The sequence below is a fragment of the Lithobates pipiens genome, unplaced genomic scaffold (assembly GCF_037356315.1).
Source record: "Lithobates pipiens isolate NorthernLeopardFrog02 unplaced genomic scaffold, aLitPip1_a1.2 Scaffold_23, whole genome shotgun sequence".
Taxonomy (NCBI): Eukaryota; Metazoa; Chordata; class Amphibia; order Anura; family Ranidae; genus Lithobates; species Lithobates pipiens.
In genome coordinates, this window is record NW_027507785.1 from 315,277,790 (window position 1) to 315,305,590 (window position 27,801).

Here is a 27,801-nt window from a genome sequence, read left to right on the forward strand (position 1 = left end):
CTTCATGTTTTTTCACCTTAATGCATCCTAAAGGTGAAAAAACACCTGGCAGTGATCGCCCCCCCCCCCCCCCGTTTGACTTACCTGAGCCCTGGGACTTGACCCTACGGGGATGCGCTGTCTCTCTGCCCAGGGTTCTTAGCTCGTGATTGGATAGAATGATAGCAGCGCAGTCATTGGCTCCCGCTGCTGTCAATCAAATCCAATGCCGCGAGTGTCGGGCGGGGCCAAGTCATATATTCAGCGGCTATTGACTCCGAATGATGGACTCAGGAGCGTGCCTGCAAGGTAACCCAGGGCTGGTGCAGGGATTTTTGACACCCTAGGCAAAACCTAATTTTGCTGCACCCCCCTTGGCTCCACCCCTGACCCCACCCCCTTTGTCCTGCCCATGTATACCCCACCTTTTTAATTAAATGCCCATCAAATGCAGCCTCACCAGCACCCAACAATGTAGCCTACTAGTCCCCATCAATAAATGTTTGCTTGCTTCCATTCATTCGGTAGTCGGGACACAGACACAGTCCTCCACCACTGTGCTGCCTCTGACACTATGTGCGAACGGAGCGGCGGCTGCCTGCTGATTCTGAGACTTAGTTGCTTTTTGTAGAGAGAAGAGAGTAGGAACACCAGTAGCCGGGCGCCCCTAGGCAGCAGGGCACCCTAGGCGGCTGCCTAGTTTGCCTAGTGGTAGCACCGGCCCTGAGGTAACCCCCTCGGGACAGCGCTTCTCCTAGGGGGTTATCTGATGTGGGGAGGAGCCACAAGAGCCACCGAGGGACCCCAGAAGACCAGGTTCGGGGCCACTCTGTGCAAAACAAGCTGCACAGTGATGGTAAGTATGACCTGTTTGTTTTTTGTTTGTTTTTTGTTCATGACAGCTGTCAGAACTCTGTGCACTGAATCGTGGAAATGCTGTATTAAGATCGCTAGGGGGGGTAGAATCAGGATCTCGATTCTTTAATGATAAATCGTGCAGCTCTAAGGCATCAATGCAAAATGTTAGAGTGCTTTGAAAGGTGAGCTGTGTTAGGGCAGCTCTATCATCGGGAATGGGATGGAAGCGCTCCTTAATGTTCCCGATCCCGAAAAACTGACATTTGTTTTCACACGGTCACGCATTGAGTTGCTGCCGTGTGATTGGCTGATTAGCAATTTGTGTTACCAATCGGTTGAACCGGTGTACCTAATAAAGTGGCCGGTGAGTGTATATGTGGGTGCAGCCAATACAAATCAATGACAGGCTGACAGAGGAGAGAGGATATTTCTGCCCCCCGGGTTTCAGAGGTTTGGCCCGGGGTTGGCAGCCGGGGTTGGCAGCCGGTACAATCGATGGATTAATAATTACGGAGCTGCATTACTTTGTATATATATATTTTTTATATTTGCCTGGAGTTAAGCTTTAACTTTCTTGTCATGGGGCTGCCAGAAAATGCCAATCTCCTGGCTGCGTGGCTGAACACCTGAGGATCAGTGACCCGGAACAATCGTTGCCAGGTTGGCGAGAAGTCCCAGTCCCGTCCTCTGTGCGCGTTTCGGGTCAGCGACTCGGAAGGTATCGGATTCAGAGCATCATCAGCATTTTTCCCAGGAACTTTAAAAAAAACTTCAGCAGACTTTTTTGTGCGGAGGGATTTTTTACCCCCTCCTTATGTTTATGTCGATTGTTCTTTGAAGTCTGACGGAGAATATCTCAGCTGATGTTACTGAGGCATGAAAATGACAAAGACGTCACTAACAGCCTGGGAGATCTGCACATCGGCACCATCCCGTCTCACATAGGCACTTCTGAGGCTCCGCCCCCCCCCCCCGATTCATAGGAGCTTGGGCGGGGATAGGGAACATGCGATCGTTACGTTATTTTGTTTCAGGATAAATTTGGAATCGATACTAAATATGGAATTGTGAGGAATTGTTATTTTTACCCATCAAATGAACATAAAAATGTGTGCCAAGTCCCGCCAATGAACGCCATTCATCTGTTCCCTATTGGTGAGAGCTGACCTCCAGACAAATCACCCCCTACTACACACACTGGAGGGGTTCAGTCATCGTCATGCCAAGGGGTGCTACATTCTTATTAGTTTCATTGTTCTCAGCTATCCCTGTGAACTACAGAACCTCTCCCTACTATGGTATGGGAAAGAGGGGGAGGTGTTTTGTAGTCCCCTGCCTGTGCTGCATTCCTATTAGTTACATTGCTCCCAGCTATCCCTGTGAACTACAGAACCTCTCCCTACTATGGTGTGGAAACAAGGGGGATGTGTTTTGTAGTCCCCTGCCTGTGCTGCATTCCTATTAGTTTCATTGTTCCCAGCTATCCCTGTGAACTACAGAACCTCTACCTACTATGGAATGCAAAAGAGGGGGGGGGGTGTTTTATAGTCCCCTGCCTGTAATGCATTCCTATTAGTTACATTGTTCCCAGCTATCCCTGTGAACTACAGAACCTCTCCCTACTATGGTATGGAAATGAGGGGGAGGTGTTTTGTAGTCACATACCTGTGCTGCATTCCTATTAGTTTCAGCTATCCCTGAACTACAGAACCCCTTCCTACTATTGTATGGAAAAGAGGGGGGGGGGTTTAGTTCTCTTCCTATGCTGTATTCCTTTCCGTTATACTGTTCCCAGTTATCTCTGTGAACTACAGAACAACTCCTTCCTATTTTATCGAGAAGAGGGGGGGGGGCGGGAGGGGAGGTGCTTTTTAGTCTCCTGTTTGTGCTGCATTCTTTTCAGTTACACTGTTCCCAGTTATCTCTGTGAACTACAGAACATCTCCCTACTATGTTATGGAGAAGAGGAGGGGAGGTGTTTTTTTAGTCCCCCTCCCTGTGCTGCATTCTTTTCAGTTACCTTGTTCCCAGTTATCTCTGTGTACTACAGAATATCTCTGTACTATGTTATGGTGGGGAGGTGTTTTGCAGTCCTCTGTCTGTGCTGCATCCTTACTAGTTACATTGTTCACAGCTATCTCGGTAAACAACAGAACATCCCCCTACTATGTTGTGGAGAAGAGGGAGGGGAGGTGATTTTGTAGTCCTCTGTGCTGCATTCTTATTAGTTACATTGTTCCCAGCTATCTCAGTAAACTACAGAGCACCTCCCTGCTATGTTATGGAGAATAGGTTGGGAGGTGTTTTGTAGTCCTCTGCCGATGCTGCATTCTTTTCAGTTGCATTGTTCCCAGTTATCTCGATGAACTACTGAACATCTCTCTAGTATGTTATGGAGAATAGAAGAGGGGAGGTTTTTGCAGTAACACTGCTGCTACCCAAACACAAGAATTGACAGCACCGCGGCTTGTGCGAGCGAGATAGCGTGCCCCTCCCCCACTAGCGGAAGCCTACCGATTAATTCTTAGGGTTGGGTGAGGCTTAGGGCCCCCAGGTGCCCAAAGAGCATCATCGTGACCCCCAATCTTCTCCTGTATGACCCTACTGGGGATTTCATGTCCTTCCCCCCCGGGGGCCCTGTCAGGTAGGCTGTGCGGGGCCCCATGATTTCTAATGGTGGCCCTGAATATCCCATTCACTGCTTTATAAATAAGCCCCTATGTGTGGTCACCATCTACGATAACCCGACCCCGCAAGAAACAGAACTCAATTTTGATGATCCCATGTGCAGCAAAGCATTATGGGTAAACCTCTCCTGGACTACTCCACCTCGTCATCCCCTATAGTCTGTTATGTCAGCATGAAGTCACCAGGCTGGTCATTCCATCCCTATCACCACTAATGCGCTATCACCATTGATCCGGCTTAAACAAAGGTCACTGGGTCTGAAGTGGACGAGGAAATGTGATCACAGGGTGTCGTCTCCCATTAACAATATCTCTGCAGATAACTTATCTACTCACCAAGAAGACGATCGATTCTGGAGCATTGCTCATTATCCCACTAAACTGCAAAAACAGACACTGGGACTCCACACAGGGACCATCAACCAGGACTTGTTGGACCCTGAGTGTGGGGCCCAGGCAGCAGAGCTCAAAAAAACATCATATGACACATCTTCTGGAGTTCCCTTATAGAGCGCAATGATCTGAGGATGTAAGGTGGTTGGACTCTAGGTGGACAATAGGGGATGGAGAAAGGGTGGACTCTAGGTGGGTTATTTGTGGATGGGAGAAGAGTGGACTCTGGGTGGGTGATCTGAGGATGGAGGAAGGGAGGACTCTGGGTGAATTATCTGGAGATGGAAAAAAGGTGGACTCTAAATGGGCGATCTGAGGATGGAGGAAGGGTGGACTCTAGCTGGGTTACCTGAGAATGGAGAAAGGGAGGACTCTGGATGGGTGGTCTTGGGATGGAAGAAAGGTGGACTCTGGTTGGCCAATCAGAGGATAAAGGAAGGGAGGACTCTGGGAGGATTATCTGATGATGGTGGCAGGATGGACTCTGGGTGGGTTATTTGTGGATGGAAGAAGAGTGGACTCTCGTGGGTGATTTGAGGATGGAGGAAGGGAGGACTCTGGGTGAGTGATCTTGGGATGGAAGAAAGGTGGACTCTGGGTTGGCCAATCAGAGGATAAAGGAAGAGAGGACCCTGGGAGTATGATCTGATGATGGAGGAAGGGTAGACTCTAGGTGGGTGATCTGAGGATAACGGAAGGGAGGACTCTGGGTGGGTGATTTGATGATGGAGGAAGGGTGGACTCTAAATGGGTGATCTTGGGATGGAAGAAAGGTGGACTCTGGTTGGCCAATTGGAGGATAAAGGAAGGGAGGATTCTGGGTGGGTGATTTGATGATGGAGGAAGGGTGGACTCTAGGTGGGTGATCTGGGGATGGAAGAAGAGTAGACTCTGGGTGGGTGATCTGATGATGGAGGAAGGGTGGACTCTAGGTGGGTGATCTGATGATGGAGGAAGGGTGGACTCTAGGTGGGTGATCTGATGATGGAGGAAGGGTGGACTCTAGGTGGGTGATCTGATGATGGAGGAAGGGTGGACTCTAGGTATGTGATCTGGGGATGGAAGAAGAGTAGACTCTAGGTGGGTGATCTGATGATGGAGGAAGGGTGGACTCTAGGTATGTGATCTGGGGATGGAAGAAGAGTAGACTCTAGGTGGGTGATCTGATGATGGAGGAAGGGTGGACTCTAGGTGGGTGATCTGGGGATGGAAGAAGAGTAGACTCTGGGTGGGTGATCTGATGATGGAGGAAGGGTGGACTCTAGGTGGGTGATCTAAGGATAAAGGGAGGGTGGACTTTGGGAGGATGATCTGATGATGGAGGAAGGGTGGACTCTAGGTGGGTGATCTGGGGATGGAAGAAGAGTAGACTCTGGGTGGGTGATCTGATGATGGAGGAAGGGTGGACTCTAGGTATGTGATCTGGGGATGGAAGAAGAGTAGACTCTGGGTGGGTGATCTGATGATGGAGGAAGGGTGGACTCTAGGTGGGTGATCTGGGGATGGAAGAAGAGTAGACTCTGGGTGGGTGATCTGATGATGGAGGAAGGGTGGACTCTAGGTGGGTGATCTGATGATGGAGGAAGGGTGGACTCTAGGTGGGTGATCTGATGATGGAGGAAGGGTGGACTCTAGGTGGGTGATCTGATGATGGAGGAAGGGTGGACTCTAGGTGGGTGATCTAAGGATAAAGGGAGGGTGGACTTTGGGAGGATGATCTGATGATGGAGGAAGGGTGGACTCTAGGTGGGTGATCTGATGATGGAGGAAGGGTGGACTCTAGGTGGGCGATCTAAGGATAAAGGGAGGGTGGACTTTGGGAGGATGATCTGATGATGGAGGAAGGGTGGACTCTAGGTGGGTGATCTGGGGATGGAAGAAGAGTAGACTCTGGGTGGGTGATCTGATGATGGAGGAAGGGTGGACTCTAGGTATGTGATCTGGGGATGGAAGAAGAGTAGACTCTGGGTGGGTGATCTGATGATGGAGGAAGGGTGGACTCTAGGTGGGTGATCTGATGATGGAGGAAGGGTGGACTCTAGGTGGGTGATCTGATGATGGAGGAAGGGTGGACTCTAGGTGGGTGATCTGATGATGGAGGAAGGGTGGACTCTAGGTGGGCGATCTAAGGATAAAGGGAGGGTGGACTTTGGGAGGATGATCTGATGATGGAGGAAGGGTGGACTCTAGGTGGGTGATCTGATGATGGAGGAATGGTGGACTCTAGGTGGGCGATCTAAGGATAAAGGGAGGGTGGACTTTGGGAGGATGATCTGATGATGGAGGAAGGGTGGACTCTAGGTGGGTGATCTGGGGATGGAAGAAGAGTAGACTCTGGGTGGGTGATCTGATGATGGAGGAAGGGTGGACTCTAGGTGGGTGATCTGATGATGGAGGAAGGGTGGACTCTAGGTGGGTGATCTGATGATGGAGGAAGGGTGGACTCTAGGTGGGTGATCTAAGGATAAAGGGAGGGTGGACTTTGGGAGGATGATCTGATGATGGAGGAAGGGTGGACTCTAGGTGGGTGATCTGATGATGGAGGAAGGGTGGACTCTAGGTGGGTGATCTAAGGATAAAGGGAGGGTGGACTTTGGGAGGATGATCTGATAAAGGAGGAAGGGTGGACCCTGGAAGTGTTTACTTGGAATTGACAGAATGTATAAAGTTTTTAGTTAAAAGTGTCCAGCCTGGTATAAAAAGAAATAAATGTATGCCTTGTCCCTGCATATACAGTATATACAATATACAGGTATTTACATGGCAACTCACACTGGGGACCGCTCCTCACTGGGGCACCACTCATCATTGTGTACAGAGGATCAGCAGCACTGAGGTGTACCAAAGAATGAAAAAAATGTAAAGCTGTTTTTTTTTTTGTTTTTGTTTTTTTATGGAAATTGTTTATGGTGGTTTATGGGGTCTATTTATGAATATGTCTATGGGAGAATATTTATAAATAAGTCTATAGGAGTATATTGATAAATAGGGGTCTATAACAGTCTATTTATAAATAGGGGGTCTATGGAGGTCTAATTATAAATAAGTCTACAGTAGTCTTTTATTAAATATGCCTATAGGAGTCTATTTAAAAATAGGGGGTCTATAGGGGCCTATTTATGAATAGGTCTGTAGGTGTCTATTAATAAATATGGGTTCTATGGGGGTCTATTTATAAATAAGTCTATAGGAGTCTATTTATAAATAGGGGTATATGGGGATCTATTTATAAATAAGTCTATAGGAGTCTATTTATAAATAGGGGTCTATGGGGATCTATTTATAAATAGGGGTCTATGGGGATATATTTATAAATAGGGGGTCTATGGGGGTCTATTTATAAATAAGTCCATAGGAGTCTATTTATAAATAAGTCTATAGGAGTCTATTTATAAATAAGTCTATAGGAGTCTATTTATAAATAGGAGGTCTATGGGGGTCTATTTAAAGATAAGTCTGCAGTAGTCTTTTATGAAATATGTCTATAGGAGTCTATTTATAAATAGGGGGTCTATGGGGGTCTATTTATAAATAAGTCCATAGGAGTCTATTTATAAATAAGTCCATAGGAGTCTATTTATAAATAAGTCTATAGGAGTCTATTTATAAATAAGTCTATAGGAGTCTATTTATAAATAGGAGGTCTATGGGGGTCTATTTAAAGATAAGTCTGCAGTAGTCTTTTATTAAATATGTCTATAGGAGTCTATTTATAAATAGGGGGTCTATAGGGGTCTATTTATAAATAGGGGGTCTATAGAAGTTCTATCAGGTGTGTTATATGCACATGTGTAGACAAGGAATATACTGGCAGGAGGATAGAGCAGGATGATGATCTCATAAGTCTGTTGCTGCTCTTTTACGGTCCAATCACAAGTTGGGAGGTGACCTAGCTGTGCTGCTTAACTGCAGTAGAGAAATGTCAGGTGACATACCCAGCTCAATATCAGGGCTGGGTGTACAGAAACACAAAACCTTTGGCAGGCAGAATAGCTCCCACGTATGCTTTTAATTTGCGTTGGTTAAATGTACAGTCGGCTCATGCAGAGATTTACCAGCCGCAGTCTTCAAAGATGACCTTAGCCGAGAACCTGCCGTCCTCCCCGTTGCCCCCTGCACCCTGCAGAGAGGATGAAAAACTGAAGATCCTCCATTTAACTTTTCCCCAGCACCTGCCCTCGGGTCTTTCTATGACCGCTTCATTAGCCGCGCATTACAATAGCGTCAGCGCCAGCATCGTCCTCTCCACTACCAGACTGACACAAGCTAATGAGGCCTCCACTCCCCATACAGATATCTCTTCTCTGAGAGTCAGCAGGCCTGTACAGGATGCTCAGACACCTCCATCTATCTCTTCTGCAGATTGGAAGCCATGGAAGGCTCTCCTGATGAAAATGTACCCTGACATAAGATTTATCCTACTCCCTCTTACAGCAGCTGATAAAACGGGCTGTGAAGAAAAGGTCCCCCTCCCAACGACCACCGATGTGCAGTCCTTACCACCAAAGGCTCCTTACGTCAACCTCGTCAGATGAAAAAAAAATTGTTATCTTTTTGAAATATAGACATCAATGTAAATTTATTCAGATATTCTTATTTTTTCTAAATGCGGCAAATAAATAATGATTCACAATGCGACATGTATCAGAAATGTGGAATGTTGCAATTTGGGTGCCATATGTGGCACCCTCCTAGGCAACGTTGTATCTTGGCCTAGGCTGACAAGGCCCAGGTTTAGGGTGGCACTTTGCAGGGGGGCAGCAAAAAAGCTGCCCAACCAACAGCCTCCTCTCAGATCCTGCACGAAAAGAGTCCCTGTGCACTTTTAGTGTAGTGCCAGTCTTATGGGGCGGAGTGGGCCAGGGGGCAGGGTCCAGGAGGCAAATCAGTCTGATGAGGCCACACTGATGGCCACTGATAAGCTGCACTGATGGGCACTGATGAGGTTGCACTGGTAAGGCAGCACTGATGGGCACTGATATACTGCACTGATAAGCATTGATAAGGCTGCACTGATGGGCACTGATGAGGTTGCACTGATAAGGCAGCACTGATAGGCACTGCTATGCTGCACTGATGGGCATTGATGAGGCCGCACTGATGAGCACTGATGAGGTTGCACTGATAAGGCAGCACTGATAGGCACTGATATGCTGCACCAGGGGTGGACTGACAACTCATGGGGCCCCCGGGCAATAGGAGATTATGGGGCCCCCAGGCAATAAGAGATTATGGGGCCACACAGTGGACACAAACACGCACACAGTATACACAGACATGTTTCTATTGGCTGAGAAGGTACTGGAGAGGTGGGGCAGCTATAATCTCAGGATTTTTAGATCAAAAGGATGTCGGTAAGGGACATTTCAGAGACAGATGTAAAAAAAAAACACACACATTTTTACATACTGTCCCTGGTTTACTGAGGCTGGCAACCCTGATAGGGCCCCCTAGTGGCATGGGGCTCTCGGGCAGTGCCCGAGTGGCCCAATGGTCAGTCCGCCCCTGTGCTGCACTGATGGGCATGGATAAGGCTGCACTGATGGGCACTGATGATGTTGACTTATAGGCACTGATGGGACAGCACCGATAGGCTGCACTGATGGGCACTGATAGGCCCTACTGATGGGACTGCACTGATGAGCACTGATAGGATGCACTGATGGGCACTAATAAGTCTGTACTGATGACCACTGATGAGGCTGACTTATAGGCAATGATCGGACTGCACTGATGGGCACTGAATGGCTGCACTGATGGGACTGCACTGATGGGCACTGGTAGGATGCACTGATGGGCACTGATAAGGCTGACTGATGCACTGCACAAAATATACAATAAGCACTTGGTATCCACCTTTAATGCACAGGCATAGTTACAGCCTTGGCCATTGGAAGAGGAAAGTGCCTCAGTGCATGCTGGGTGACTGTATATATGCCAAATGCCCATGTGCTCGGGGTCTTCTGCTTCTGCTGGGGTCCCGGAGTGAGGGGCGGCTGCCCCCTCCTCTGTCCATGCAGCCTCAGGTGGTCAACCTGAGGGCTTGAAGTTAGAGAGGTGAGCCAAGATGTCCTGCAAATCTGTCTGGAAGGGAGACACTGGAAAGGATCTGATTCTGCCTACAGTGAGTACAGATCTGTGTCATGGGGCCTGTCCTGGGAGGGCCGTCCCTTCACCTAGTAGAGTCAGTGGACGGTTGTCAGTCAAGGGAATACTAGTGAGTATCCTGAAGATAAAGCAGTTGCTTCAAGCAAAAGGACTTATTTCTTCCATACAAGTGCAGTATGGTTTAGCAGAGAGCCTACAAGTAACCTGGTGAGGCCAAGTGAGAGTCGTCCTCATCTGTAAATAGTTCCAGTTGGCGTATCCCACTAATCCCTTCTCCCATCCAAGTGCCAACACTAAGTACAAAACCAAATACCCTGGATTGTGTATTGAGTAACGAGCAAACGGGAGTAAGGATGGATGTGTAAAAATCCCCTGGGGACTGTCTGCCAGGTAATCAGTGGGAGGCCCAGGGAAGTCCTCACACAGCAAGTCCTACGGGGACAGCGCTACACATATAATAAAATGATTGCATATATTCCGGGGACATGGACGCAGGACTCCTTATCAAATATGGTGCCTGTGACACAATACATCATTTATCACAGATTGCTTCTTTTTTGTAACAATTTTTGTAACAATTTCCCCCTGATAGTTTATTAGGCCAAATAAATGTCCATGTGTTTAACCACTTCCCACCCGGCCAATGCATATATACGGCCGGGTGGGAGCCGTCTACTCCTGATAGGACGTTCAGGAACGTCATTCAGGAGTAGCGGGATCGCGCGCGCGCGTGCCCGCGCAGCGGCGCGATCCCGATGTGCTCGTGTCACCCGGACACGGCACATCTCAGATCGGCAGGAGGGCTCTGTGATTGGCCCTCCTGATCACATGACGGCCGTGTCCAATCACGGCCGTCATGTGATGTAAACAAACAGCCGGTTGCTAGGCAATCGGCTCTCCTCTCCTCACACGGAAGTCACCGCTGAGGAGAGGAGAGCAGAACGCTGCAGCCGGCTGATGATCAGTGAGTATGGGCTGCTTTTTACAGCTTTTTACTCACTGATCATCAGTGTAGTGTAAACACACAACACACCACACAGTACAAACACAGTCCCCACATATGTCCCCAAAACACACATGTCCCCAAAACATACATGTCCCCAAATAATAAAAACACATGTCCCTAATAATAAAAACATGTCCCCCACATATGTCCCACTAAAATCACATGTCCCAATGATTATCTGCACACATATGTACGTGATCACCTGCACACATATGTACATGATCATTTGCGTACATATGTCCGTGATCACACAAACCAATTATTATACACTTAACGGAATTTTTTTTACCAAAAACATGTAGCAGAATACATTTTGGCTTAAATTTATGACAAAATTTGATTTTATTGGATTTCTTTTCAAATAGAAAAAAGAAAATATTGTTTTTTTTCCAAATTTCCGCTTTTTTGCGCTTATATCGCAAAAAAAAAAAAAACGGAGTCGTGAATAAATAACACCAAAATAAAACTCTATTTGTGCGAACAAAATGATAACAATTTCATTTGGGTACAGTGTAGCATGACCGCGCAATTGTCACTGAAAGCGCTAGAGCGATGAAAGCTGAAAATTGGGCTGGGAAGGAAGGGGGCGAAAGTGCCCTGTATTGTAGTGGTTAAACACCTTGTTGCTGTGAGCAGTTTTTTTTTTTATTGTATTATATATTTACAGCAATCTATTCATTGTTCATGTTGTGCTTCCTGACTGGTAGTGTAGCGCAACAAAGTGTTTACCGCCCTTCATATCACATTACTGCCCTTCATATCAAATTACTGCCCTTCATATCACATTACTGCCCTTCATATCACATTACTACCCTTCATATCATATTACTACCCTTCATATCATATTACTGCCCTTCATATCACATTACTGCCCTTACTATCAAATTACTGCCCTTCATATCACATTACTGCCCTTCATATCAAATTACTGCCCTTCATATCACATTACTGCCCTTCATATCACATTACTGCCCTTCATATCATATTACTGCCCTTCATATCACATTACTGCCCTTCATATCACATTACTGCCCTTACTTTCAAATTACTGCCCTTCATATCACATTACTGCCCTTCATATCACATTACTGCCCTTCATATCAAATTACTGCCCTTCATATCACATTACTGCCCTTCATATCAAATTACTGCCCTTCATATCACATTACTGCCCTTCATATCACTTGACGTCTCTTTCTATCAGATGACTGCCCTTTATTTTACATCACTGCCCTTCATATCACATTACTGCCCTTCATATCACATTACTGCCCTTCCTATCACATTACTGCCCTTCCTATCACATTACTACCCTTCCTATCACATTACTGCCCTTTGTATCACATTACTGCCCTTCATATGACATTACTGCCCTTCCTATCACATTACTACCCTTCATATCACATTACTGCCCTTCATATGACATTACTGCCCTTCCTATCACATTACTGCCCTTCCTATCACAATACTACCCTTCCTATCACATGACTGCCCTTCGTATCACATTACTGCCCTTCATATGACATTACTGCCCTTCCTATCACATTACTACCCTTCATATCACATTACTACCCTTCATATCACATTACTGCCCTTCATATGACATTACTGCCCTTCCTATCACATTACTGCACATCATATAACATTACTGCCCTTCATATGACATTACTGCCCTTCCTATCACATTACTGCCCTTCATATGACATTACTGCCCTTCCTATCACATTACTGCCCTTCATATCACATTACTGCCCTTCCTATCACAATGCAAACTAGAATACTGCAATCACTGATCAGCAAATGATATCATCTGTGATGTACTCCAGTTATCTTGCAAACCTGGCCTGTTAGTGGGTCCTGAGTTGAGAACCACAGTGTTAGAACATATTTCTTGGGAGTCAATGAGAAAAATGCTCCTTACTTTGGCCACTGGGAAGAATACCCTCCTTGCTTTAGTGATGATCAGTAGGAAGAATGATCCTTATATTGGTGCTCAGTGGGAAGAATGCCCGCCTTACATTGGTGGTCAGTGGGAAGAATGCCTACCTACAGTGATTGTCAGAATGCCACCCTTACATCTGTATGTAGGCAGGAGGTGCAGTTTACCCTCCCCTCTGTAGGTAGGGCTGTATCATTGTCCGCTGTACAGAGGGAATGGAGAATGAAAGGAACATTGTTCCTCTGCAGCCTCCATAAGGGTCCCCAGGCGAGCAGTAGTCCAATTGGATGCTGCTACACTGGATGACCCCAGTGGCCATCTTTGGTGGGGGGAATGCTAATAAATAGAAGTGCCCCACTGCAGTTAGCATGCATATGCGAAGTGGATAGAGTAGGGACAGGATCCACGCTGGACAGGGGGAGCTCATTTAGCCCTAACTGGCCCATACACACGATCCGAAAATCGGACGGAAATAACTGCATTCGACGCAATCACACCATAATCGGATTGTTAGTACAGAGCTTTTGAGAGCCAATCATGACAGTTCATCCGATATTATTTTATCAGACATGCATGAAAATTTTTCTCATATGATACCAGATCGTACGATTTTGGTTTAATCAGTACAGTTGTAGCCCAAAAATACAATACAAATACACTACAACACATGACATCACTTCCCATTTTTTATTCTGTCATAGGAGAATTTTTGTAACTTTAGTAAACTCTTCAGGTTCGATATACGACTAGCATGCAAAAAAAAAAAAAAACGTCCGATTTTTGTATCGTGTGTACGGGCCATAAGGAGAGGTTTCTGGAGAGGAGGGGCAGAATGGGGGCATCACAGCTGGCTCCACTTTCCAGGGACTCCTTTACTGTGATAAAGATTCTTGGGATCAGCTATTCAAATTCCCCCGTTACTCTGCCAACAACCACTGTTACCCTCAGATGCCGCACTAGTAACATAAGCCTAATAGAGTGCAGTGGCAGTGCCTCCATAAGGGCGTACGGGCGACGCCCCCTCTCTCCTGCCACCCTCTCTATCACCAATAGGTAGATTCATGCATTGCATGAAGCTATCTATGGCGGCTGCTGCCACCCCCTATTCAGACGCCCGGCCCCTTTGCGGCGGGGGGTGTTTTTGAAGCATCTGTTTAAAGCCATAGGCTCTAATAGGCGTCAAAAAAGGTGACTTGTGAGCGACATGCTGGGCGCTCGCAGGTCACTCAGCTGTGTTAGGAAAACGAATATTCATTCACTTTCCTAACACTAAACTGCCTCTCCGCCAATCAGGTGCTCGGGTTTGTCACCTGTCGCCTGAATGGCTGAAACGACAGGCGCCGCTATTGGATGCCTATCAGGAGGAGAGGACGGGAGAAGACACTGGGACAACCTTGCTCATCGCTGTCACCCACCCCACCAAGACAGGGTAAGTGCCAGGCAGACGGTGAGTGGGCGGGATCACACTGGCAGCATTTAATGGGCACACTGGCAGCATTTGATGGGCACACTGGCAACATATGATGGGCACACTGGCAGCATTTTATGGCACAGTGGCTGTGTTTGATGGTCACAGTGACAGCATTTGATGGGCACAGTGACAGCGTTTGATGGCACAGTGGCAGCATTTAATGGGCACAGTAGCACTGTTTAATGGGTTCATTGGCAGCGTTTGGCACAGTGACTGCAATTGATGGCACAGTGGCAGCATTTGAGGGCACAGTGGCAGCATTTGATGGGACAGTGGCAGCGTTTGGTGGGCACAGTGGCAACGTTTGGGCACAGTGGCAGTGTTTGATGGCATAGTGGCAGCATTTGATGGGCACAGTGGCAGCATTTGATGGCACAGTGGCAGCGTTTAAAGGGCACAGTGGCTGCAATTGAGGGCACAGTGGCAGCATTTGAGGGCACAGTGGCAGCGTTTGGCGGGCACAGTGGCAGCGTTTGGGCACAGTGGCAGTGTTTGATGGCACAGTGGCAGAGTTTGATGGGCACAGTGGCAGCGTTTGGGCACAGTGGCAGTGTTTGATGGCACAGTGGCAGAGTTTGATGGGTACAGTGGCAGAGTTTGATGGGCACAGTGGCAGCGTTTGGGCACAGTGGCAACATTTGACGGCACAGTGGCAACGTTTGATGGCACAGTGGCTGCAATTGATGTGTTTTTTTTGCCATTCTGAGCCCTGGGACTACCTCAAAGTGCCTCTAATATTGCTAAGAACTATTGTACCTCTGTGTACCGAATTACCGAGTCTCCGGTACCATAGTGTTTGGAACTGTTAAGCCAAGAACCTTACGGCTGTTCTTCATGTGTTTTGTGTTACCTTCATCCAACCAAATAATAATTGTGCCACTATACTCGGTCTCCTTCCTTCTTCATCGGGTACCAACTCACTGGCCCCACCTACATGTATGCCAAGATCATTGGTGTCATGCAGATGGTTGTGCCAAGTGGTGTTGGAATCTTTGGCCACCCAGCCACAGCTTAAGAAGCTTCCTTGCAACTTCTTGATGAATCGTAGTCTTCCTTGAATCCCTGGCTGAGAACGGCGGCTCTGAGTTCTCACACATGACATGGCCTAGGGGTTCCTCTGTTATGTTAAACTAAGCGAAACAAATTAAAAGCAACCTTCTGTGAAATTTGTGGTACTACACATCCCAGCATGTTTTGTGACACCCGGAGGCCGACAGACCCCTGCTTGGGCTTCTAGTTCTGAATCACGGGTCTTAAAAGTTTTTTTTTTTTAACTTTTATGTAAGCAATCAATCACAGATCAAACACGTGTCTTTTTTTTTTTTTTTTTTTTTTTTTTTTTAAAATGTAAAACACGTGTCTTTTAGTTCTTTTATTAATGGTACAATTGTATCTGTGAAACATTTACAGCCAGACAACTGTGCGAAATTCGGAAGAATCTCCAATCAACTGTCGCAGATCGTGATGCACTTAGCTACAACCGAGTATGGGAATGCCTGCAACACAAATGATGTGTAAAGTGTAAATAAATATAACAACCAACCCGAATGAGCTTCCCATCAGTTTACACTGAAAAATGCCAATTTGCTGTCATTTTAAAAGAACTGCACTTTGTCCTACTAAGTAATCCCAAGAATAATATTTACTAACAATGAGACGCGCTAATAATTATGGAACGAACCTCAAGAATGAGCTTTGAGAAGGTAGGAAACGTCTTCAACTTTATAGAACAAGTCCAATTAAAGGTAACTACTGCCAGATATACCATGGCCCGGACAGATGAGAACCTTCACAATATATTGAAAATCATTTTGAGGTGTATAATACTATTATTTACTAACAATGAGATATGCTAACAATTATAAAATAGAACTGAAGAATGAGTTTTGAGAAACTACGAAACATCTTCAATTAGGGCTGAAACAACTAATCGATTAATCGACAACGAATCGATTATGAAATTAATCGATTACTATTTTCATAATCGATTAATCGGCCAGTAACAAAATGGGGTTAAAGTTAGAGTCTGTTGATATTTACCAGATTGACCCTTTAATAGTATATCTCTCCTCTAATAGTATATGCAGTATATATCCTCTAATAGTATATGCAGTATATATCCTCTAATAGTATATGCAGTATATATCCTCTAATAGTATATACAGTATATCTCCTCTAATAGTATATACACTATATATCCTCTAATGGTATATACACTATCTCTCTCCTCTAATGGTATATACAGTATATTCCCTCTAATAGTATATATACAGTATATCTCTCCTCTAATAGTATATGCAGTATATATCCCCTCTAATATTATATAAGTATATCTCTCCTCTAATAGTATATACAGTATATCTCTCCTCTAATGGTATATACAGTACATCTCTCCTCTAATGGTATATACAGTATATCTCTCCTCTAATGGTATATACAGTATACCCCCTCTAATATATACAGTATATCTCTTTTGTCTGTTATTCTCAGAGTGGATTAGATATTTTGCTCCCTAACCATATAGTTGGTTATTTATATTCACCACTGCATATAGAGATATTTAAGAATAAATAGTTTTTTTTTAAACTTTACATATTAACTAAATTATACACCACACTTTTTTTTAAGGTTATTAACCGATTAATCGAAACAATAATCGGCCAACTAATCGATTATGAAAATAATCGTTAGTTGCAGCCCTATCTTCAATGTTACAGAACAAGTCTTAGTTATAGGTAACTAACTACTGTCAGATACACCAGGACCTGGACAGATGAAAACCTTCACAAACATATCATTTTGGGTGTATAATAGTATTAGTTACTAACAATAATGCACACGTACACACGACCGGACTTTTCGAGGGACTAGGTCCGATGGTCTTTCCGATGGACTTTCGGCGGAGTTCCGATGGACTTTCCGAATGAACGGACTTGGCCACACACAATCACACCAAAGTCCGACGGATTCGAACGTAATGACGTATGACTGGACTAGAATAAGGAAGTTCATAGCCAGTAGCCAATAGCTGCCCTAGCATCGGTTTTTGTCCGTTGGACTAGCACATACACGAACGGATTTCTCGGTTCGGCTGAGAAATTTAAAACATGTTCTATTTCTAAAGTCCGCTGGATTTTTGGCAAGCAAAGGTCCGATGGAGCCCACACAAGATCGAATTGACCGATGGACTCGTTCCGTCGGACCTTTGCTGTCAAAAAGTCCGGTCGTGTGTACGTGGCATAAGAAGCACTAATAATCTTGAAAATAAGTGGTTTGGATAAGCTCACCCAAACATCTTCAACATTACAGAACAAGTCCAGTTGATGGTGATTACTACTACTAGATATACCCTGACCTGGATATATCAGTAACTTCAAAGACATATTGGCAGTTATTTTGGGGTGTATACCCTAAAACTGGTTCAAGAATAGCTCTAACAATCATTAGAACTGAAGAAGGTGCTTAGATAAGCTATGAAACTTCTTCAACAAGTCCAGTTAAAGGTAACTACTACAAGGTGCACCATGGACCATGGCACCATGGACTGCATGCACGGGAACCTTCACAGACATATCAACAATCATTTTGGGGTGTGCAGATACTCCTCGTTTAACAACTTACATGTTTAACGACCACTCAGACTTACGACCAGCTCACCCCACCCTAACGACGTGCTATACATCATTGTATTCTACAGTACAGTACAGAATTTTTGTTCGTGTTCTGTACTTAGACAAATTAAAACAACAATATGGAGCTGGAGTTTTTGTGTTTAGACCTTTTTTTCACAATACAGTACAGTACAATAGTTAAGAATGCTTAAAATATTGATTACTTGTGGCTCCTCGTTTAACGACCAATTCGTTTAACGGCCTAGTCGTTGGATCGGAACCTGATCGTTAAGTGAGGAGAGCCTGTATATCCTAAAATTGGTGCAGGAATGTTCCTGACACTCATTAGAACTGAAGACGTGCCTTGGAGAAGATACAAGAGGTCTTCAGCATTACAGAACAAGTCCAGTTGAAGGTATCTACTACTAAGAACGCCATGGCTTGCATGTATGAGAACCTTCACATACATTTTGGTAGTCATTTTGGGGTGTATACCCTAAAATGGTTTAGAAAAAGCTCTGATACTCTGAAGCAGGAGCTTAGATAAGCTATGAAACTTCTTCAACAAGTCCAATTGAGGGTGACGTCTATTAGATAAACCATTTCATGGATAAATGAGAGCCTTCACAGATATATTGGCAGTCATTTTGGGGTGTATATACCCTATGATTGGTTCAAGAAATAGTTCTAACACTCATGAAAACTGAAGCAGGAGCTTAGATAAGCAATGACCCATCTCCAACAAGTCCAGTTGAAGGCAACTACTATTAGATAAACAACGACATCGACAAATGAGATCCTTCACAGACATATTGGCAGTCATTTTGGGTGTATATCCCAAAACTGGTGCAGGAATGTTCCTGACACTCATTAGAACTGAAGACGTGCCTTGGAGAAGATACAAGAGGTCATTACAGAACAAATCCAGTTGAAGGTAACTACCACTAATTACACCATGACCTGCATGCATGAGAACCTTCACATACATATCGGCAGTCATTTTGGGGTGTATACCCTAAAACTGGTTTGGAAAAGGCTCTGACACTCTGAAGCAGGAGCTTAAATAAGCTATGAAACTTCTTCAACAAGTCCAATTTAGGGTAACTTCTATTAGATAAACCATGTCATGGATAAATGAGAGCCTTCACAGATATATTGGCAGTCATTTTGGGGTGTATATACCCTATGATTGGTTCAATAAATAGTTCTAACACTTATGAAAACTGAAGCAGGAGCTTGGATAAGCAATGAAACATCTCCAACAAGTCCAGTTGAAGGCAACTACTATTAGATAAACAACGACATGGACAAATAAGAACCTTCACAGACATATTGGCAGTCATTTTGGGTGTATATCCCAAAACTGGTGCAGGAATGTTCCTGACACTCATTAGAACTAAAGACGTGCCTTGGAGAAGATACAAGAGGTCATTACAGAACAAATCCAGTTGAAGGTAACTACTACTAAGTACACCATGACCTGCAATCTCAAGAGCCTTCACAGATATTTTGGGGTGAAAATCCTAAAACAGGACCTGGACAGATGCACATTTTGACAAACATATTGACAATGTTTTTAGGGTGTATAAAATTGTTAGTTACTAACAAATAAGAAGCACTAATAATCGTGAAAAGAAGTGGTTTGGAGAAGCTCCAAAATATCGTCAACATTACAGAACAAGTCCAGTTGATGGTGATTAACTACTACTAGATACACCATGCCCCCTGGATGTATGAGAACCCGCATAGATATATTGGCACTTGGCAGTCATTTTGGGATTGTATACCCTAAAACTGGTTCAGGAATATTACTAGCTCTCATTAACCGTGAAACAGAAGCTTAGATAAGCTATGAAACATCCCCAACAAGTTCAGTTAAAGGTAAATTCTACTAAGTAAATACACCATGGTCTGCATGCATGAGAACCAGTAGAAGGTAACTACTGTTCAATAAACCATGACCTGGATAAATGAAAGCCTTCACAGACATACTGGCAATCATTTTGGGGTGTATAACCTAAAACTGGCTCAGAATTGAACTGAACTGAAGAAGTGCCTGGAGAAGATACAAAACGTCTTCAGCATTACAGAACAAGTCCGGTTGAAGGCAACTACCACTAAGTACACACACAATGACCTGCATGCAGGAGAACCTTCAAAGACAATAATAATCTTAAACAATACTGTGCAAAAATCAGGAATTCATTCCGCTAGGGAGTGGAGGGGCCCTTACGAAGTGTGGGGCCGGGTTGTAACATGTTAATATAAGTGTGAAAGTGTTTTGTGTTGTTAGGAAATGAGGCTATGTTTTGTCTAGTGGCCAATAAATATGTCAGGCTGAATCCTCAATGGCGCTGGTTGGAAAGCAGAATGCGCCAGGCGATAAAATTTGTTGCCTTGTCAGATCATGAGAGCTTCATTCAACGACTTGACCCATCTGGACTGTTATAAAGACAATGAAGCTTAGACAAGTGACCCCTTGTACATAGAACCCTTTCTACTTGGATGGTGTTCCTGTATATGAATACGTTTCTGCGACTGACATGCTGCATGTGCAGTCATTGTTTCTCAATGGCGCTTTCTATACCAGACCCTATATGCTTAAAAAAAACACCAAATCTATGAGATACTGACCCACTCTGTACCATAAATGACTCACTATTCCTATAGATGAACATTCCTACAGTTTTCCACACATATAGGAGAGTACCCCCCCCCCCTTCTATAAGGGATTGGACATATGTCTGGGACTGCTATTAAGGATGGAATTGAGGGGACAAATCAAATCTATAGATGGGGGGGTGACCTTGGGGCACTCGTATAAAGAACTTGTTTAGGTGATGGACCAAATCTACAATTACCTGGATCTCTAGATAATAGCACCTTTTCTATAGGTGACTCTCCTATTCTCCATGTGAGAGACCATTTCTAATGCTGATGGCTGGCCGCTGCTGTCAGAGCTATCATAGCCAGGCCATCTACAGATCTATAGGTGACTGGACCAGGTTTATAAATGGCTGACCACTAATAAGGAATCCACTATAGATGACGGAAGTGCTGTAATAACCAAGTCATCTAGAGATTCATGGGTGAGTGTCCAAACTCTATAAATGACCACTCAAATAGGTGATCGAAGCAACGTCATAGCCAAGACATCAACAGATATATAGGTGAGTGACCCAACTCTATAAATGATTGACCACTCATATAAAGTGACCCAGGATAGTCCATGGAAGCACTTCCATAGCCAAGCCATACACAGATCTATAGGTAGGTCACAGAGTACTGTAAATGAGGAACCATTCATATAAAAGGGACCCTCTATAGGTCATGGAAGCACTGCTATAGCCAAGTCATCTACAGATGTATACTGTAGGTAGGTGGCCCAATTCTTTAAACGAGTGACTGCTCAGATAAAAGAATCCTGTATGGCTGATGGAAGCACTGTCATAGTTGAGACATCTACAGATTTATAGGTGAGTAACCCAACTCTATAAATGCTTGACTACTCATATAAAGGGTCCCTCTATAGGTCATGGAGGCACTTCCTTAGCCAAACCATATACAGATCTATAGGTGGGTGGCCCAGTACTGTAAATGAGTATACATTCATATAAAGGGACCCTCTATAGGTCATGGAAGCACTTCCATAGCTAAGCCATATACAAATCTATAAGTAGGTGGCCCAGTACTGTAAATGAGTATCCACTCATATATATAAAAGGGACCCTCTATAGGTCATGGAAGCACTACTATAGCCAAGCCACATACAGATGTCATAGCCGAGACATCTACAGATTCATAGGTGAGTGGCCCAACTCTATAAACGAGTGACCACTCATATAAAACAATCCTCTATCAGTGATGGAAGGACTGAAATAAAAGAACCATTCACAGATCTACAGGTATGTGGCCCAGTTCTATAAATGAGTGACCACAATAAAAGAATCCTCTATAGTTAATGGAAGAACAGTAGTAATGGAACCATCTACAGATCTTTAGACGGGAGGCCCAGTTCTATAAATGAGTGGACACTCATATAAAGGAATCTTCTATGGATGATTGAAACACTGTGATATAGGGACCATTCACAGATCTATAGGCAAGTGGGCCAGTTCAATAAATGAGTGACCACTCATATAAGGAATTTTCCTTTAAATGATGGATACAATCTACAACAGCCTGGACCTTCATATTCTACTGATCCTGCATCTATCAGTGTCTAAGCACTGTATTAGCTGAGCCATCTCCAGATCTATAAGTCATTGGCCTAGTTCTAAATAAAGACAATCATTTATATAAAGCCCACCCTCAACATGCCCCTTGACCTTACTCCGACCATTTCTATAGTTCTCAATGAATGGCTTCTTGCACCAGTAACTGACCCTTTTGTAGGTGATCTGACCTCTCTATGGGTGAGCTGAACCCTCTAAGGATGAATCAACCCCTCCATAGGTGCACTGATCCCTCAATAGAGGTACTGACCTCTGCATAAGAGAAATTACCCCCCTCTATAGGTGAAAAGACCTCTCCATAGATGAACTGACCCCCCTAGAGATGAGCTGACCCCTCCATAGGGCAACTCACCCCTCCATAGAGGAACTGACCCCTCCAAAGGTGAAAAGACCCCTCTATAGGAGAACAGACCTCTCCATGGGCCAACAGACCCCTCCATAGGAGAGGTAACTGGTCTATAGGTGAACAGACCTCTCCATGGGTGAACTCACCCCTCCATAAATGAACAGACCCTTCCAAAGGAGAGCAGACCCTTCTATGGGTGAACAGACCTTTCCATGGGTGAACAGACCCCTCCATAGGAGAGGTAACTGGTCTATAGGTGAACAGACCTCTCCATAGGTGAACTCACCCCTCCATAAATGAACAGACCCCTCCAAAGGAGAGCAGACCCTTCTAAGGGTGAACAGACCTTTCCATAGATGAACAGACCCCTCTAGAGAAGAACAGACCCCCGCATAGTAGACGCGACCCCTCTATAGGTGAACAGACCCCTCTATAGGTGATCTGTCTCTCCATACATGACTGCTCTTCCTCCAACCCTGCAGGAGAACTTCACAGCACAGAAACTTTCCATCAATGCACATCTGTACCAGCACCCCTTCCCCCATATGAAGCCCCCACGGGTCCTACCTTGAGTCCAGTGTGCCCACAAGCCAATGTCCAGCCAGGCAGTGATCAGTAGGAGTGAGTACATCCCTGTGGATCTGTGATCAGTCCCCAGCACTTTGTTGATTTGGGGTCCCCTCTGTCCTTGGGTTGCCCCCATGAGTCCTGTAGGATGGTCTGAGCAGTGAGTTGTGGCCCCAGGCTGCACACCTCCTTCTCTCTCTGATGGAGTTTATGGAGCCAAAGACTTTCCTCCTTTCCGGAGGGCTCTGAGAGGTCGGAGCTGCTTTTACTCTCAGCCTCCCTCTCTCTCTCTCTCTCTTTCTCTCTCTCTCCAAACTTTCTCACCCCCCTTCACTTGTCACTTTCCAAACTCTGAGAAGGCTGGGAGCGGAGGAGGGGGCGCAGCGACACCTGCCGGCCGACTGCGGGCACTGCACGCCCCATTCATATATATTGGTAGAGCGATGTCCGACACCATCAACCTGAGCGGATTAGAAACTCCTTCACCATGAGATTTTATTTACAAATGTATGTAAATTTACACATGATTGTGGTACGAATTGTCACATGGAGCAGTAATGTTTGGATCACACTAACTTCTTTTTATTTCCAAGTGAAGGAGCTAGAGAGAAAACATTTTTTTTTAAATGTATGGCAGGGCAAAAAAAAAATAATATATATATATATATATATATATATATATATATATATATATATATATATATATATATATATATATATCTTTATAAATATAAACATTTATTTTGATATAACATCTAAAGAGAAAATGCCATTTTAAAAATAGATACAAATATTTGCAAATATGAGGTGAGGATTATTAATATGAAAGGTGTAAAAAAAAAGACAGTGAAGGTCCACTTTGTATAAATACAAAAAATGTATAAATATAAACTTTTTGCTTCCTATAGTATATAAATATAAAAATAAATATAAATATAAAAAATAGATACAAATATTTATAAACATATTTACATATAAATACAAAATATCTAAAAATGCAAAAAGTTATTTATTTTTTATATAATATTATAAACATTTATTTTGATATAACATCTAAAGAGAAAATGACATTGAAATTTAAAAAATAGATACAAATATTTGCAAATATGAGGTGAGGATTATTAATATGAAAGGTGTAAAAAAAAGACGGTGAAGGTCCACTTTGTATAAATACAAAATATGTATAAATATAAACTTTTTGCTTTCTATAATATATAAATATAAAAATAAATATAAATCTAAAAAATAGATACAAATATTTATAAACATATTTACATATAAATACAAAATATCTAAAAATACAAAAAGTTATTTATTTTTTATATAATATTATAAAAAATATTATAAAAATAATTATAAACATACATATTAAAAAATATATTTACATATATTTATAAATATATCAATATTTCTATCTATATCTATAGCTATAGATATCTATATATCTATATATATATATATATATATATATATATATACACACACACACACAAATACATACATATTTATCAATAGAACTATTTATAAATATTTTTATATAATATTTAAATATAACAATAAATACAACTTTATAAAATATATATTGTATATTTATAAATATATACATTTATTTTTACATAACATATAAAGATAAAATTAAATTGAAATGTAAAAAATAGATACAAATACTTATAAACACACATATATATATATATATATATATATATATATATATATATATATATATATATATATATATATATATATATATATATATTTATAAATACAAAATATTTATATAATATAATATTATATAATATATACATTTAAAAATAAATATAAATGTTAAAAATAGATACAAATATTTATAAACATATATACATATAAAAACAAAATATCTAAAAATACAAACATTTCTTTATTGTTTTATATAATATATAAATATAAAAATATACATACATACATACATATTTATCAAAAGAAATATTTATAAAAATAAACATTTTTGTATAATATTTAATTTTAACAATAAATACAACTTTATAAAATATATATTATTTATTTATAAATTTAAACATTTACAAATATATATACATTTTTATAAATACAAAATATTTATAAATATTTTTTTCTTTTTTATATATAATATATACAGTAAATATAAAAATAAATATAAATGTAAAACATAGATACATGTATTTTTAAACATATATACATAATATATATATATATATATATATATATATATATATATATATATATATGTGTGTGAATGATAAAAATAAATGAAAATAATAAAAAAATTAAATAAAAAGGAAACATGATGGGTATCTATTCACTTGGTACAATCTTATCTTTTCGATTTGACCAAAAATTGGGTCATATATTGCGTTTGTGTGCCTTTACATTTAACCACCTCAATACAGTGCACTTACACACCCTTCCTGACCAGACCAATTTTCAGCTTTCAGCGTTCTCACACTTTGAATGACAACATGCAACACTGTACCTATATGAAACTTGCGTCATTTTTTTCACACAAATAGAGCTTTATTTTGGTGGTATTTAATCACTAATGGGTTTTTTATTTTTTGTGCTATAAATAAAAAATGCTGTAAATTTTGTGAAAAAAATGCCTTTTTCTTTGTTTCCATCAAATTTTATATATTTTTTAAAATTAGTCATTTTTCTTCATAAATTTTGGCCAAAATTTATACTGCTACATATCTTTGGTAAAAACCACCTAAATTAGTGTAAATTATTTGGTCTTTTTGAAAGTTATAGAGTCTACAAACTATGGTGCCAATCACTGAAAATTTATCACATCTGATCAGGCCTTCAGTATATCAGGTGTAGCTCATTTCTTGAGACACTAACAAGTCAGGAAAGTACAAATACCCCCAAAATGACCCCTTTTTAGAAAGTAGACATTCCAAGGTATTAAGTAAGTAGCATGATGAATTTGTGGAAAAAAATGAAAACGCTTTTTTTTTTTACACAAAGTTGTCCATTTATCAGATATTTCCAACACATAGCATGTACATAGCAAAGATGACACCCCAAAATACATTCTGCTACTCCTCCTGAGTATGGCAATAGCACATGTGTGAAACTTTTACACAGCCTGGCCACATACAAAGGCCCAACATCCAAGTAGCACCATCAGACGTTCTAAGAGCATAAATGACATATAGTTTCCTGGCAACCTATCATTTTTGAAGGCCCTTCATATTTCTAACACATAGCATGTACATACCAAGAATTACAATCCAAAATAAATTCTATTGTGGAAAGGGTAAAAAAAAAAGCATTACCTGTGCTTTTAGTAGTATCCACAGAGAGCACTGGTCCAGGCAGCAGGCAGGGATGTGCTTAGCGACAGCAATAGTAATTATCCAGGAAGCCGGCAGGAATATTGTCTATATCTTCGACCCAACCAAATCTCTATGAAGCCTCCGGACTCCAGACCCTAATCCGAAAACCTAAAAAAAAATAAAAATTGTTTCCTCCATCTGGAAAAACAATTCTGGAGCCCCTCACATATGTGAGACCCCTGTGTACTAGAGTAGCAGGGCAACAGATCAGTCCAAGAGGTAGGCAAAAGCATAGTCCATAAAACAGGCCAGGCTCAGATGACGTGCAAGCAGTCCAAGCGGTAGGCATAAGCGTAGTTGATAAAACAGGCCAGGGTCAGTTCACGTGGAAGCAATCCAAACGATAGGCAAAGGCATAGTCACAAAACAGGCCAGGGTCAGTTCACGTGGAAGCAATCCAAACGATAGGCAAAGGCATAGTCACAAAACAGGCCAGGGTCTGTTCACGTAGAAGCAGTCCAAACAGTAGGCAGAGGCATAGTCAAAAAACAGGCCAGGGTCACGTGGAAGGCAGTGGCATGGTTATTTAGGGAAGCATGAAAAATGGTCAGCACAGATGATGAAAATGGGGAAATGGTTAAAAATATGGGCTAATATTTTAGGGATGTATGATAAAGTTGGAAGCATTCACCAATGCAAAGGCCAGGTTGGGAGGGACACTGGGGACAATGGTAGCTGGTATCTTTTCAAAACCCTCTTTTGGTGCACACGCAACATTTTTTTTGCCGTCTTCGGCCTGCTTCAGATGGTGGAATGCTGAAGGGGAAGTGGCGCTCAAGAAGTCGGCAAACAGCCTCAGAGCGAAGGTCTTCTGGGGGGGGGGGGGTCTTTGGTGATATATGAGGGACGTGACAACTTCTTCGATTAATTTTAGGAAGGGGGCGGGGCTTTCCATGGATTTGATGTAGACTACGTAGGAATTATAAATGGTCAAATGGATTAGATAGATTGCTAGTTTCTTGTACCAGAATCGGGACCTCCTTATTGGCAAATAGGGCTGAATCATTTGATCATTGAAATCCACCCCCCCCCCCCATGTAGAGATTATAATCTTGGACACACGTTGGCTTTTCAATGGGACCTCGTCTTTTTTTAACCTCAATTGTAGTGTCCTCATGGATGGTGGACATCATGTGCACGTCCCTTTTATCCTTCCACCTCAAGGCCAGCACTTCGTTGCATCTCAGTGATGCTCTTTTGCCCCTTCGCAGCTTTTTCTTTGCTAGTGACTGTGGGAAGCCCTTCCTA

The 27,801-nt window shown here is 42.6% G+C and overlaps 1 protein-coding gene across 1 annotated transcript in view; it reads right to left on the bottom strand.

Moving 5' to 3' along the window:
* ROR1 (receptor tyrosine kinase like orphan receptor 1) overlaps positions 1-23,493 on the bottom strand; it is a 414,857-nt gene extending 391,364 nt beyond the window's left edge. The window contains exon 1 of the mRNA XM_077450558.1: positions 23,201-23,493. Coding sequence (XP_077306684.1) covers positions 23,201-23,336 — 136 coding nt within the window. The 5' untranslated portion in view covers positions 23,337-23,493. The remainder of the gene's footprint in view (positions 1-23,200) is intronic.
* Positions 23,494-27,801: the final 4,308 nt, after the last annotated feature.